The sequence below is a fragment of the Clarias gariepinus genome, chromosome 6 (genome assembly GCF_024256425.1).
Source record: "Clarias gariepinus isolate MV-2021 ecotype Netherlands chromosome 6, CGAR_prim_01v2, whole genome shotgun sequence".
Classification (NCBI taxonomy): Eukaryota; Metazoa; Chordata; class Actinopteri; order Siluriformes; family Clariidae; genus Clarias; species Clarias gariepinus.
In genome coordinates this window covers 32,592,353-32,607,736 of record NC_071105.1, presented here as the reverse complement: position 1 = coordinate 32,607,736, position 15,384 = coordinate 32,592,353, and the positions used below count along the sequence as shown (strand labels likewise).

The 15,384-nt window shown below is 39.0% G+C and overlaps 1 protein-coding gene across 7 annotated transcripts in view; it reads left to right on the top strand.

Annotated features, from left to right (window-relative positions):
- LOC128526536 (testis-expressed protein 2-like) overlaps positions 1 to 15,384 on the top strand; it is a 41,185-nt gene that overhangs the window by 19,987 nt on the left and 5,814 nt on the right. For all 7 annotated transcript variants that reach the window (XM_053498486.1, XM_053498482.1, XM_053498485.1 and 4 more), the window contains 7 exons: positions 4,961 to 6,474; positions 8,399 to 8,599; positions 8,756 to 9,071; positions 10,334 to 10,551; positions 10,897 to 11,046; positions 11,621 to 11,720; positions 14,113 to 14,233. In XM_053498486.1, coding sequence (XP_053354461.1) covers positions 4,996 to 6,474; positions 8,399 to 8,599; positions 8,756 to 9,071; positions 10,334 to 10,551; positions 10,897 to 11,046; positions 11,621 to 11,720; positions 14,113 to 14,233 — 2,585 coding nt within the window. In that variant the 5' untranslated portion in view covers positions 4,961 to 4,995. The remainder of the gene's footprint in view (positions 1 to 4,960; positions 6,475 to 8,398; positions 8,600 to 8,755; positions 9,072 to 10,333; positions 10,552 to 10,896; positions 11,047 to 11,620; positions 11,721 to 14,112; positions 14,234 to 15,384) is intronic.

Below are 15,384 nucleotides of genomic sequence, written 5' to 3'. Positions count from 1 at the left end.
TTAGCCGATCAGTAGGGATAGAGATCGATTAACCACGATATGCATGAGTGCATATAAAGATTGGGTGGGTGAGAGAAACAGAGATGTTAATGATTCATTTTTAGGGTCTGTTTTGCATTTTATTTAGCTGTAAACTTTCAGTATGTTAGCTTGGCTATCCTTACTAGCAAGGCTCCTTACATGCTTGAAGAAATTTATTTCCTTCGATGAACACTGGATTGAGTCAACCTGCTTATAATCCACTCCCCCTTCTGCCAACTTTATTTTTATGGAGCGTGCCATCACACAAAACTGTCTGCCATTCTAAAATACCTTCTGTAAACCAACTGTCCAACAATACAAACTGCTGTATGTTAAAATTGCATTTTCTCATTTTCATTAGCACTTTATAAGGTAGATGTCTTCATAATATAAAGTACACATATTAATAAAAACATTACAATGCAAACTCTTAGGCCTAGTTTGTGCAGGCGCCCCCTTGTGCCACCTGGGCAGCTCTGGTCCTTCGGGGAATGATCCCTGTGGGGTCTGGCACCGTGACTTTGCCAGGGTATTATTTTGGTGCTGTGGCTTGCAATGGGTGAGGCTCCGTGGATCGGGCATGTTTGTCCAGTGCAATCCATGAGTACTTGATCGGATTATGATCTAAAGTGTTTAGAGGCCAGATTGGTCGCACTTTGCCACGTGGGTCCTGTGCACGATATGTTGTGGTGCATTGGGTGTTCTGCTGCCTTTCTGCTATGGTCAGCTTTGACTCTTTTTCTGGGAATTAGGCTGCATTGGCTTCTTTGTGCGATTGGACAATGAATGAAAATTAAATGAATGAGATCATCAAACAAATTTTAATATTACACAAAGATAACCTGAGTAAATACAAAGTGCAATTTTTAATAATTTCAGCTAATAAGGGAAGAACAGCTGTCCACACCTACTGCCAGATCGGTCCAATCAAGAAATTACTGAAATAGAACCTGCTTACCAAAATTACTCCAAGAGCACAATGATAACTCATCCAGGAACACACTTGACTAAGTTAGGGCAAGTAAGCAAAAATGGGAGCCATGGGAGAGTTCCAAGGCCAAAGCCACTGCTGACCAACAAGAACTCAAATGCATGTATGCTGAAAAAACAAAAAACATCTTGATTATCCCCAAGACTTATGGAAAAATATTTTGTTGACTGAGACAAAAGTTTCATAAGCATTTCATAAAAAGATCATACCAACAGTCAAACTTGATGGTGGTGGTGTGAGGGTCTTCCCAGCTTTAGGACCTGGACAATTTTGCCATTAATGATGGACCCATGAATTCTGTGTTCTACAAGAAAATCCTGATGGAAAATGTCCAGCCATTAATTTGTGACTTCAAGCTCAGGTGCACTTGAGTTATGCAGCAGAACAATTATCCGGGGGGTAAAAAAAACAGCAAGTCTACCTCTCAAATGCTTTGAAATACAAAATTAGGGTTTGGGAGTGGCCTGGTCAAAGTCCGGACTTGTTTCCGATTGAGATGACCTTAAACAGCATGTTCATGTTAAAAAAAAACCTCCAATCTGGCTGGATTAGAACAATTCTGCAAAGATGAGTGAACCAAAATTCCTCCACATTGATGTGAAGGACTCATTGCTAGTTATTGCAAATGCTTTATTGCATTTGTTGCTGCCAAAGGTGGCACTACCAATTATTAAAATTAGGGGGAGGATTACTTTTTTTACATAGGGCCAGGTCATTTTTACTCGGGTTATCTTTGTGTACTATTAAAATTAGTTTGATCTCAATCATTTACATGTGACGGATATGTCTGTATTTGGTCCGTTACATGTTTTACTCATGTTTCATTTTATTGTCACTAATCATTTGTCAACCATGTGATGAGGAACCGTGTGTTTAGTCATTTTAAGCATGAAGGTTGCTCATGGCTTAACTATTACTGATCAGCGTCATAGATCCAGTGTAATCTGAACAAGCGATCTTAAATAATCAGTTACATTTGCGGTAAGTGCATTTTTTTAAATGTGGACTTTTTATTTATTCATTTATTTACCTACTTATTTATTTATTTATTTATTTATTTTAAACTTGATTTTTATAGGCATATTCTAGTACAACATTTTATATGGTTACTTAACCTGGTAGTTAAATAAGGATCTCAACAAACCTGCTCGATTTAAGTAACTGGTTTACCAGTTGTAGTTAACACGAGGCCCTGTGGAGACATGTTTGTCCCTGGGTGCTGGACTTGTAATGATTTTCCGCTTCCATAGCTAAAAGATCTTTCTGCCTGAGCAATCTGGATGAATTGACAATGATTAGGAAAACTAGACCACATCAGTATCATGTTATGATATTAGGGTCTAATGAGGTGCTTTTAGTTTGAGCAGAAATCTAATGTAAATACATTCAAGCCGGGTCAGTTTCTCTGGTCTGGATAATACATGAGATGCTGCTTTTTTTTCGTCTGTTTCAGGGGCATCTCGGATCATTCAACGTTTTTGATGAAATTCATTACATGAAAGACAAAGGGGAAACTAAAAAGTGTTGTTGTTTTTTTCCCCACAGTTTCAAGGTCAGATCAGATATCAGGTTATTGTATTAAAGGTTACTAGGATCTGTTAAGAGGTTGTAGAAATCTAGCACCCCATCCAGGATGCATTCCCATTTTGAAGATAATCAGGATAAAGCCGGAACTGAAAATAAGTGAAAGTTTCTTTTCAGAGAGGGCTAGTTTTACATGAAGAGATGATGAGATTAATTATCTGTAATTATCTCCAGCTCTATATAACTATAATCTCTTATGTTGTTACTCTCTTACAATCTATCAGACCAATAATGCCTTTGTCCTTCCACACATCTGTAGTTTAACTTTCTGTAAATAACCAGCAGGGAAATAATAGCTCTGCAATGATTTCAAGAAAGGTTCCATAGCTTCCTTTGGGAGTTCACCCTCTTTTTTTTTTTTTTTTTACATTTTTTTAATTATTATTATTTGTAATAATTTTTTTTTTTTTTTACTTTTTTTTAATCACCTTCTCCGCAGCATATTAAAATACAGTGGAACCTCAGATCGCGAGTAACGCGGTTTGGGAGTGTTCCGCAAGACGGGCAAAGATTTTTAATAAATTTTGACTTTGAAAACGAACAAGTCTTGGTTTACAAGTACCGAGTATCATGTATCACACATGCGCTTCTTGTTTTGACACTGAGCGTCACGTGATCATAACTGAGACGATTTTTTCTCTCTCTTGCGCTGTGGAATTGTGGGTAATCGACTCCCCTGCTGTGTCTTAGTGCGGGTCTCTTAGTGTTATAGTAAACAGTACACGCCCGCATGAATGTTGTTTATACCACTGTGACCACATGTGTGTTTAAAACATCATTTATTTTCTGTTTGTACGCGTGTGTGTACAGCATGTGTGTACTGTTTCTCATAACACGTGTGTGTGTGTGTGCGCGCATGTAAAGCAAAAGAAAATCTCATTAGAGAGGTTAAAGATCTATTTTCTTCCTCTCTGTATCAGCTTGCACTTTATCATTGGACACCATGCCCCTATACACACACACACACACACACACACACACACGCACACGCACACACACAGCGCCTGCGCGCATAAACAGAACCACTTATCTGTCAGGGATTTGTTTTTACTTTTTTTTTTTAAAGGTAAAGTGCAGGTAATTTTTTTTTTTTTTTTTTTTTTTTTTACTTTATATTTTGTATTAATTTTTTTGTTATTTTTTCTTTGTTGTGCTAGTACAGATTACATTCCCAGAGAAAAAGATGATCACCAACTGTGTTGGACCGAAAACCCTGTCCTTATGCACATGCCACTAGGTTGGGTGCAGCATATGGCTAATTCCCACACTTCTCCCTATACTGTGTTGTGATTGGCTGGTTGAGCCGTCAGTCAAGCTGACAGCTGGTTTACCTCACCTGCTGTTTAGTGTTGGTAGTGTTGCCTTATAGCTGTGGTATTATATCTATTACATATGTGCACACATTGTCCTGTGTATGAAAAACTTTAGATTGTATTACTTGAAGTTCAGGCTATGAGAGTTACATCTTTGTGATAACATTTTCTGTAGCTTGAGGCAGTATAATCTTATTTAGAGAAGTGGACTGTTATTACAAAACTAGTCCTGGTGTTGTTAACAAGCATTGGCAGGTCAGCACTGAAAGATGGCATGTCTGTGGTTGTGGTCACTTCTTTTCAAACTCTTCCAGCTCTATAATTTAGACTATCCTCAATCTTAAACCCTGCTTGATTTTATGCTGGTTTGTCTGCTAATTAATGTAATTAATGACTAAACCCAGGGTGGTTCCTGAAGCTTTTTTTCCATACCAGTAAACTTCAAGGCCCTTCGTATCTGTTGTCTGTTTATAGAGCAGCTCTGGTGTTATCTTATCTCTACTACTAAGGTCTAAGAAGTAGGAAAATCGAGTAAAAAGACAGTGTGTTCTGTCTAGATACAGAGTTTGTATCTATGTTTTGGTTCATAAAGGTTGCGAAGAATATTAGTCCTTCGTGTGCGGGTTTACAAGTGTGGGAAGATGATTAAAAGACAGGTCACAGTGTCACTATTGAAATTACAGCTGGGGATTTTTCTTCATTCCAATAACTGACAAACAGCTGTTTGTCCTCACATGCTTGTAGAAGTCCGACCATTTCTCCAATACGTTTGGCACAGTGTTCAGAGCTCAGGATTGATTTCACTGCAATACGATCTGAAAATTGCCAGTAAGTGCACTTAAGATCGATACGCTGAGCCTGGTTTAAGTGGCGTTAACTTTCTAGGCAGTCTATAACAATGACAAGCTTTTTTTTTTTTTTTTTTTAAATAACTGGAAAAAACTTACTCCTTAAAATTCTTCTCTGACCACTGAGATTGTGTAAATATTTGCACGTTTTTCTTAAATAGACTTGATGTCCTTTGACCTTAGTTTGTTTTCTTCTCTCTCAGTACTTTGCAGACTCTGAGACAACAGGAGCATCGTGATGGCTAGCAGACAGTGTGGTGATGTAGACCGACCCCCGCTGTCATCCTTCAAGCCGTCTTCTGCTCCAAAACTAAATGTAAAGCGCTCGCTATCCCGAGAGACCGTCAGCATCCATTTCTCTGCAATGGGCGAGGAGGAGGATCAGGAGGAAGAGAGCATATACAGCACAGAGTCAGACTTGCCGAGCGACGCAATGTTGAACAGTCAAGGAGTAGTAACGGCTTTGGAAGCAAGCGAAGACCTTGTTCTTGAAGGAGATACAGAGATCAAGTCTGTCACTAATGTTGAGTCCGTTTCAGGCACATCAGGTCAACAGAACACTAATAAACAGGAACCTAGTTTTGCATGCTCTGCCACTGCTGCGCCTTCGAAGGGGCCAGGATCCTCATCAGGCTCTACGAACTCCTCACCTTCCAAATCAGTGTCCCTTCCCTCAATAGACAAGACCTTTATAAACCTCATGAAGTCTTTGTCTGCAGATTTAGAGCCCCGTGAAGGAGTCCCCGCTCCTCCCTCTTTGCGACATCGGCAGTTGATGAAGAATCTGGTCAAATCTTTGTCTACAGAGACAACCCAGGATCCAAATCGCTCTTCAGAGTCCCGCCTCAACCTGCATCTCTTCAAGCAGTTTACTCAACCCAAAACCAGCGCAAGTTCAGGAGACTCCAAAACTGCACCGTCGTCCCCGTTAACCTCACCGGACACCCGGACCTTCTCCTTCAAGGTGTCAGAGGTGGAGGCACGCATTGAAGACACGAAACGACGTTTTTCTGAAGCCATTTCAGATCCTTTGCATTTAATTAGCAAGTTTATTGGAGATGATGCCTCGAGTATTTACAGGCCTAAGCCTCTTTCGTCCAGTGCCACAGAACTGACCAGTTTTTCTGCTCTAAATGGCCATTTTGAAAGTAACAATAATTACAGTATCAAGGAAGAAGAAGGTGACCTGGATGGTGAAGGTGTTACCCCAGAGGCACCTGAGCTGGCCTCAGTGGCTGAAAGCAAGACTGCCAAAATTTATCCATCCTCTTTGGGACTGGACAAGTGCTCCATGTCGGCCCTGGCCAAGCAGGATGATGAAGAATTCTGTGAACTTTACAGCGAAGACTTTGATTCTTCTATGGATACAGAGGTGCAAGTTCATCACCCTGAGGACACCAAGACTGGAAGCAGTGCTTCCAAGCCTGTCAGTCAGAGCACAAATACTTTCATTGAAGATGAGATAGAGTTTGAATCAAGAAGTAGTATTCCACATAAGACTTTGTTAGCTCTGACCATCATTACCTATGGATACTTTATTCTACCTTTGCCCACTTACCTTGGAGGAATGTTTCTCGGTGTTGCACTAGGGTTCATGCTAGCCATTGGTGTGGTTTGGCTAACAGGCCCAAAGCTTCCAGGAATTAGACATTTAAAAGCGCGGAGGAATTTATGGAACATTGCACAGTTGGATATCAAAGAGCCAGGCATCTTCAAGGTAGGGCTAGCCTCTAAAAAGTAGCTTCTTATCTAGGATAGATATGATTAATTTGTTTATTTTTGTTTATTGTTTATTTTTCTCACTATGAAGAAGCAGAAGTTTAGGGAATTGTTTGGCTCTAGCGTTCCTGAACCTCACCATCAAGATAATAGATATGCCCACATTCATGACGTTCTTTATTAGCTCATAAGAGCACTCCTACCTTAGGATGATAAAGAGGGTTAATGTTAAACCAACTGAGAATCTGTAACCCTGGTACTGTGATAAGCTCCCCAGACAATGTGTTTTTTCTTTTTTTCTCTCTCTCTTTTTTTCCCGTATATGTATAAACCACTTGGCACCTAATTAATATCACAGATCATGACAAGTACAGAATTTGCTCAGAAAGGGTTAATACTCCCACAAGGTTTATAGCAATTTGTGATTGTGTGGTTGTGCACAGTTGTGTAACCATCCAAGAATTTCATAATGCTTACTGCACAAATCGTTTTGCAGTCATCCTAGAACCTACGTTTTTTTTTCTCTCCAGTTTTACACTGTTGTGTTCTTTCATGTGTGCAGTCTAGTGACAATCGAGTGCTTGGATCTGTTTCTGTGCCTCATAGTTTTGATGCACAGTCAAAGACTCGGTGCTTAAATCTCCGCATTATTCTTCATTCTGTTCAAGCCACCATTCAATTACCGTTGGCTGCAAAGACCTATAACTTTACACCATCAGTCATTGCTGTAAGGGAAAGTTATGTTGCTGAGGACCTCAACCTTTTAGCCCTTATACACCTATTCATATCCCATGAGCAGCTTGAAAATCCCAGTCACTCTACAAATCATGTCATTGGACTGTAACCCCATCAACCAACTACAACTAACTGATAAGCTACTTTGTTAAACTAGATTTAACTACTGTATAATAGTGGCTTACTTTTACTGCTTAAAGATTGGACTTTTATTTATCCAAGAATTGTTTGGCATTAGATTGCATAAATTGTTGTCCTTATGAATGGGGAAAAAATACATCATGCAATTGAAAATGTTGTCCTACTGGTTTCCTAAAGTACTTATTGATGCAGCGCTTCAAATCTTCAAGTGACGAACAACTTAAAAAACTAAATAAATAAATAAAGAATTTGCCCAGCCTGGTTCTAGAGAAGAAGGCAGCATAGCCATGGCTGATTGGTGGAGGGCTGGGAATTTTTGCTGTGAATGGTAATGTGGGCGTAAAATAAATCTTGTGGCATGCCACATGAATGAAAGTGCGCGCATACACACACACACACACACACAAAAACACACATGTACACACAACTGATTAAAGTTGTGACTTTTATATAGCACATTTAGCAGCTTAAAGTATGCTTTAAAATTAAGTGATGCCAGACAGCAATTAAATAAAAGACTGAGATATAATAAAAAATATAAAATATGATAATGAAATGTATAAAAAGTATATAAAATAATAAAAAGCATTAAAAACCACAAGTGAAAAGACCGGACAAAACAGAAAATATAATACTACATACTAAAGATACTTGAACAGCTAGAAACATCTCAGAATGGATTTTAAAATGTCTGCCAAAAGGATTGGTTTCTTCATTATCTTGGTCCTTGGTCCAATATTTTAGAGCTGTTAAAAAAATAAAAACAAAATTAGTTAATCAGTGCAGAATAGTTAAAGGCAGCTGATCCTTAATTCGTGCCTTAATTAGGTTGACCTTTAATTTATTCGTTTACAAATTTATACAACTAAAACTCACCACTAAAATAACCCCAGGGAATAATGTATACAGTATATACATCTCTGGACTAGGGTTGTTGCACTTAAAGTCTGAGCTCCTTGTCAGGATGACAATTGTGCAAAAATTTTAAGATTTTAAATTCAGTTAGCGTTGAATGAAATGTGAAACTTGTAGCTTTCTTTCTGCAGGGTTGGATGAATGAGATTCAGAACTACGACCCGGAAACTTATCACGCAACACTGACCCACTCAGTGTTCGTGCGCTTAGAAGGCTCAACCCTGCGGATCTCCAACCCCAACAAAAACATCACCCGGAGAGCCAGTTACAACGAACCAAAACCAGACGTCACGTACATCAGTCAGAAAATCTACGATCTTACAGACAGCAAGGTGAGAGAGAAAAGAACATAAGTGAAAATCCAGCAAGAGGAAATTACAAGAAAATGTGTTCAGGTTTTGAAATGCAGGCATTTCCAGGAGTGCTCCCCCCCCTGCCCCAGGTCATGATGCCAGTCTAATTTTAGCTAGTCCTTTTCCTCTGTCCAGGTGTCCCTGGTGCCCCAGAGTCTCGCCAGGAAGCGGGTGTGGAACAAGAAGTACCCGATATGCATTGAGCTGGCCAAGCTGGATGACTTCATGTCTAAGGCAGAAGCAGTCAGTGCCTCAGACGAGAAGGAGAATCAGGATGTCGCAGGCTTACAGGAAGGAGGAAGGGTGGCTTCGGACCGTGAACTACCCACCATCTACTTGTTCGGAAGGACAGGAAGGGAAAAAGAGGAGTGGTTCCGGAGAATACTTCTAGCCTCGAAACTCAAATCTGAGGCAGCTAAGAAGACAGCAAGCTTGCCAACTAGCAAGAGTGGTGCGTGTGAGAGCTGCCTCCATTCTGTCAATACTATTATTAATGGTGATGTCATTTACTATAGATGTGTCTAGTGATCTACATAAATGTATAATGAGCATCCTGTTTGGTGAAATTTATTCATTATGGATGACTTAAAAAAAAAATTGATGCTAATGGACAGGAGTATCCCTTTTGACAGATTCTTATTTATGGACTTTAAATTTCCCTAACATGCACCAAATTTAATAGGCATATGGGACAGAAAAGTTTTGCAATCAGCCAGGAAGTCAACCATTTTGGATCTTGTATATTTTGACGGGTATTAAATCTTAAAAAAAAAAATGATTAGCCAGATTTCAACAAATTTGGACTGTATGAGGTCAAAATGTCTTAAATCCTAATTCCCATTGTGAAAACAGGATGTATGCCATGATTCATTTGTAGATTATGCAAGGTTATTCAAACCACAGCTGCTGCAAAAATATATGAGAGTCTCCATGTCTGCTTTTAAACTCTGTAGATGGTTAAAATACTGATCAGGTAAAGGACACTATATTGCCAAAAGTATTGGCTCACCTGCCTTTACATGCATATGAACTTAAGTAACATCTAATTCTTAATCCATAGGGTTTAAGATGATGTTGGCCCTGCCCTTGCAGCAATAAAACTGCTTCAACTCTTCTGGCCACAAGGTTTAGGAGTGTGTGGGACCATTCTTCCAGAAGCGTATTTGTGAGGTCAGACAATGATGTTGGATGAGAAGTCCTAGCAAACCTTGCTTTGTGTACTGGTGTGCAGTCATGTTGAAAACAGGGAGGGGCCATCTCCGAACTGTTCCCACAAAGTTGGGAGCATAAAATTGTCCAAATTGTCTTGGTATGATGAAGCATTGAGAGTTCCGTTCACTGGAAGCAAGGGCCCGAGCACAACTCCTTAAACACAACCCCCACACCAGTTCCAACATGACTGCATGACATGACGGTACACAAAGCAAGATCCATAAAGACATGGATGAGCGAGTCAGGTGTGGAAGAATTTGACTGGCCTGCACAACCCGATAGAACCAGACTTTCTCATTCAACATCAGTGTCTGACCTGACATATCCACTGACTTGGCAAATAGTTTGCCTGACTATTCAGAAGGATCTCACTCTTGAACTTGCATTCCAGGAGACCTATCCCTTATACTGTCAAAATCATGGATTATGTCTTTAAATAGCTTTGTAAATAACTGTAGCTGATATTTAAACTGCATATCGTGTGTGTTTGTGTGCGTCTAGCTCCAGCGCTGTCCCATAGCCGCAGCAGCAGCAGAGGCAGTCTGGACGAGGTCCTGTCCTCTCAGGTGGCTAAGAAAGACTCGAGTACAAGTGCCAGGCAGAGGTGTCTGTTAGACTACAGTAGCTACATGGCCAACTACATTGGCAATTCTAAAGCAAGCAGTGCCAACACCAGTCCAGGAGAAAGTCCACACAGCAGCCCAGGGGTGGGCAAAAAGGTATCATACGTGTTGTCATTTGTGTGTTGGTTTGCTTGCGACTTTACATGCACTTTGCTGCGTGTACAAATCTACTGTAGTACATTATACCCGGCTGTTTTCATTAAAAAAAAAAGAAATGTGCCACCATTCAGAATAAAATATTCTAACCCTAACCCTATTTTTTATTATGAGGACAATGAAGGTCATATGATAGCAAGTCATACGCGTGTGGTTGAGGCTCGAGATCATGTGTGTTTTCTCCTTATTTGTGACTTCCTTTTTCCTAAATATGATGCTTATTCATTTATTATATGCATTCAGACATAGAGTACATATTCATTTTGATCTCTGCATGTAAATCAGTTGCCAAATAGCCCAGTGAAAGAAAAAGAGGAGGAGTCTGTGAGCTGGCTGAACGCTCTGATTGGCCGGATTGCATGGGACTTCTTCAGGGAGCTGCACTGGTCTGAATGGGTGTCTAGGAAGATCCAGATGAAGCTCAGTAAAATCAGGGTGAGTTTGTTATTTCACTTCGGCACAGTCATGTGATGTAACAATACAGTAAGTTCTGCTTAAATTGCAGTAGAAAAAAAAATCCCAGCCGGTTACACCATGAACCACTGGTGTGTAAGAACTTTTTTGTTAATGGGAATGTCCCATGCAGGAGACTTGTATTAAGCTCTGAATTGTTAAAATAAATAAATAAATAAATTCTAGAGTTAGATAGGTAAAACTAAAAACAAATGATGTTTAACAGTAAAAGGGGAAAAAGGACTGAAAAAATATTAGCCCAGAGAGACATCAGCATCGAGAGCATTTATTTCACCTCTACGCACAGTGTGTGCTTGCTTATATCCCACTCTGGGTCAAATTTTGTAATAGGTTCACATTTTCACTTTCAGAGGAAGATGAGGACTGAAAATGTGATTCTAAAGGTGCATGGGCAGATCTATAAAGTTTTGACTGTTATTATTATTTTATTTTCCTATGAATGGACACAACAAGGAGTTTTCTTCTTTGCTTGTTGCAGATTGTGCACGCTTTGGTGTATTGAATGATTGATCAAGCTGTTGTTGTGTTTCTTCAGTTGCCTTACTTCATGAATGAGTTGACGCTAACGGAGCTCGACATGGGCATGTGTACTCCCAGAATCCTTTGGGCCTCTCAGCCCTCAGTGGATCATCAAGGTGAGAAAAGGGTTTATATACAAGTTATAAAAAATTTTTGGTACAATGATTATTATAATTATTGGCACACATACTAGTGTACATATAGAGTACATACTGAACATAATATTTCAAAAAGAAAGTTTTTTTATTAAGCAAATTACAGACACCATGTGGTTGAACCTTTATTAATCTTGGATAGTTATCATGGCATGACTCTACTGGTAGATTTTTACTTTGGAGTTTGTAAACAAAATCCTTTCCATCACTAGTCATATGGTTAATTAAACTTCCTCATCTCCTCCAATGCTTCCTGATTACCCGTGGTGTGATCAGGCCTGTGTGTGTGTGACTCCCCTCATCATCTGATTAGATTTTCACTTTTGTCATATGATGACAAAACCACTCATTATCCAGTTCTGTAATAAAGTGAATATTAATTGTTAGATGCAGATCAGTCATTTAAAGACATACACATACAGTACACACCATGCACACGCATATACACATATATACTTACTCACAATTACATCACACACACACACACACACACACACACACACTATATTCCATTATAAGGCATCCAGCTATATTCGACCTGCTTGGCTGTTGTACAGAAGCGTGGGCGTTTTCTCGTGACCGGTCTCTGGCCTCTCTTCACTCTGACTAATGCGATTGTGAAACCCAGTGTGTCCCAGTGTGACTGCTATAACACATTTAACTGTGTAGTGGTGAAGAAAAGAAGGTGTGATGGCAACAGCAGATATGACAGGGTTATTTAATTTGCTGTATTGAAAAAGCACAATAACCCAAGCAGATGCAACCAGCAAAAATGCATTATGTTTACGTGAATATATTATTGACTTTTAACTGGACCATTGCAATATCAACAGTACAATTTACTTCAAACTGTAATTAATTTAAGAATTGTTTTTTTTTTTGTTTTTTTTTGTTTTTTTAAGAGCTAGTTTTTCCCACTGTGGGCAAAACAAAGAATTAAACTTTACTCAACTAAAGGATCATCAACTTTGCTTAGCTGCTGGACTAAGAGTAACATCTATGCATCCTCTGTAACGCTTATCTTTTGTAGGCTTATGGGGGCCTGGAGCCTATCCCTGAAAATTTATGGCACAAGGAAGGGCACACCTTGGTGTTCAGTGCCAACTCATTACAGGGCACAAATAGTCTCCCACACACACACCGTCACATATACCAGGAATTTGGAAACACCAGTCAAACTACTGTGCTCATCTTTTGGATTGTGGGAGGAAACCGGCAGGGTTCAAACCCCCCTCAATCGTCCAGGTGCGAGGCAACAGTGTTGACCATTAAGCCACCGTACCACTATTGATTTAGTCAAAATTGGTCAAAGTATATATTATTTATTTTTTAACAGTTAAATATACGGTTTAAAAACATTTTAAATGCCTATTTCCATCTATGTATGAGGGTGAGTCAAAAATTATCCGCACTCTGGCTGAAGAATTTAAAACTCTGTTTCTTTGAAGCACATTGTAATATTTTTTTTCCCCGTACAGAAGAATAATCAGACTTACTGAGATGTCAGTGAAGTGAAGCAGTGTTGCGGAGTGTCTACAAAATAAAACGGTTTACTCCAAATGGGTTTTCTCAACCACTTTAACACTCAATGAGCCTTGAGTTCATGACCTGAAAAATGTATGTTTTAAGTTTAAATGTTGTCCAATTTATTTGTACAGATAAAAAAAATATATATAAATATTTGCATTTTTAACAGTAATATGAATACTAATCTAAAAAAATTTTGATTTATAATGTAAAAATAAATAGGTGATATCTTTTGGTTAACATTTTTTTTTAATGAAAGCGCATTGAAAAAAAAATCCATCCTTGATCAAGTCAGTAAAAATTTCTTTTCTTTTCTTTTTTTTTAATGTCCAGGGCTCTGTAAGTTCCTAATTGGCTGTTTTTGCTTTATTTGTCCTTTAAATAATTTGGTGCTAAATTTAGTCGTCAGTAAAAGTCGCGGCGGTTTTAGACAGCCTGAGTGTGCAGTCTCACAACGTTCCCCACATTACCCTCTACATACCTGATGCTGTATAAAATGGCGTAATATTAATTGTGATCAAATACAGCTCAAATATCTGTCTCACACACCCACACGCACTTCCTGCTGATAAGGGCTCACCTGTGTTTACCAGGAGGATCATAAATGCATACCGGGTGTTTCCTTCTTCCTGATGGCTTCTCTCTCTCTCTCTCATTGGCTAGGAGAGAGATCAAAGAAAGATTTCTGATCACAGGTTCCCAAATGTGTTGTTTGTGTTAAATCTAATTTATCAGTGATTATTAAGCTACACGTAAACAAAGCTACTCACTTTCTTTCTTCTTTTCTTTCTTTCTTTTTTTCTTTGTTTGTCTGTGTATCTTTCAGGCCTGTGGTTTGATGTGGAGGTCTCCTACAAAGGCTCGTTCCTCATGACTCTGGAGACTAAGATGAACCTGTCGCGACTGGGAAAGGAGGGAGAAGCTGTGAGCGAGTTTGGAAAAGACGGGTAAGATCAGAGTCAGGCTTGTTTATGTCGCCCTCCAGACAGTAAACTAAGATAAATTAAAAATCTCACTGTGGTTTACACACTGGAGTTAATTACGCTTTAAATCTGCTGCTAATTGAATAACAAGTATATTGCTTTTTTTCCCCCTCTCTCTGCACTATGCCTTTGTCTGTCCCTCTCCCTCTGCGTGTCTATCTCTCTTGGTGAGTAACGCTGCATCTTTTCTGAGATCTCTTTTAGCATTTTCTGCTTCTTCACGAGATGTACAAGCACCTGTTTTTTTTTTTTTGTTGTGCTTTTGACAAAGTTGCAGTCTCAGCTTCAAGGTAACAGCAGCTCACAGCGTTTAGTTGTAGGATTACATCGACAGAAAAAGAGGCCCTGATATACTGTATTTCTGGACAATATTCAAATTAATTAGACAGCATTTAAAAGTCTTTTTAGCCCAAAGCGGTGATAAGCGCAAGGATGGGCTTGTGCTAATTAATAATAAAAGGCTTTATGATTTCCTCACTCTGCAGGTGAAACATGACCACCTGTGGGAGATTATACTTCACACAGTTCATTTATGTCTAACTGATGTTATTTCAGTCAAAAGATGGGGCAAACGTGCCACACTGCTTATGAGACTCTGATCCACAGCCTTAGTTTCAGTTTCGTAGAAGTTGAGACTCAGCCTAAAATCATTAAAAAAAACCTAAAAGGATAAAATGTGTTTCATTATGTGTTTAATTTTGTTTGTCTGCACCTCCTTAAACCTTCATCGAGACCATTGGCCATACTTCTGTTCCCCATAATCCTCCATTTGTTTCAGTTCAACACGAGTGGATCAAACTCCATTTTTTGCTTAGTTGAACAATTATTTCTTTTTTTTTCTGAAAAATAAAGAAAAAAGCTCTGAATTGTTGAAGCGTGTGTCAAAAATGTCTAAGCTACTGTTTCTGTTTGGGGCTGTAACCTATAAAATAAATGTGAAAGATTAGAGCTAGTGCTATATACAAAAAAATACAGTGTGCTGTTATGGATTATTACTAGGCCCCTTCTGACCAATCAGAATAAAGGATGCATTTTTATGTTTGTTAATGTTTTAACTGTAACCAAAAAAGTAGTTTCTAGTTTTTGATGCTCAGTAGTCATCTATAAACTGTAAG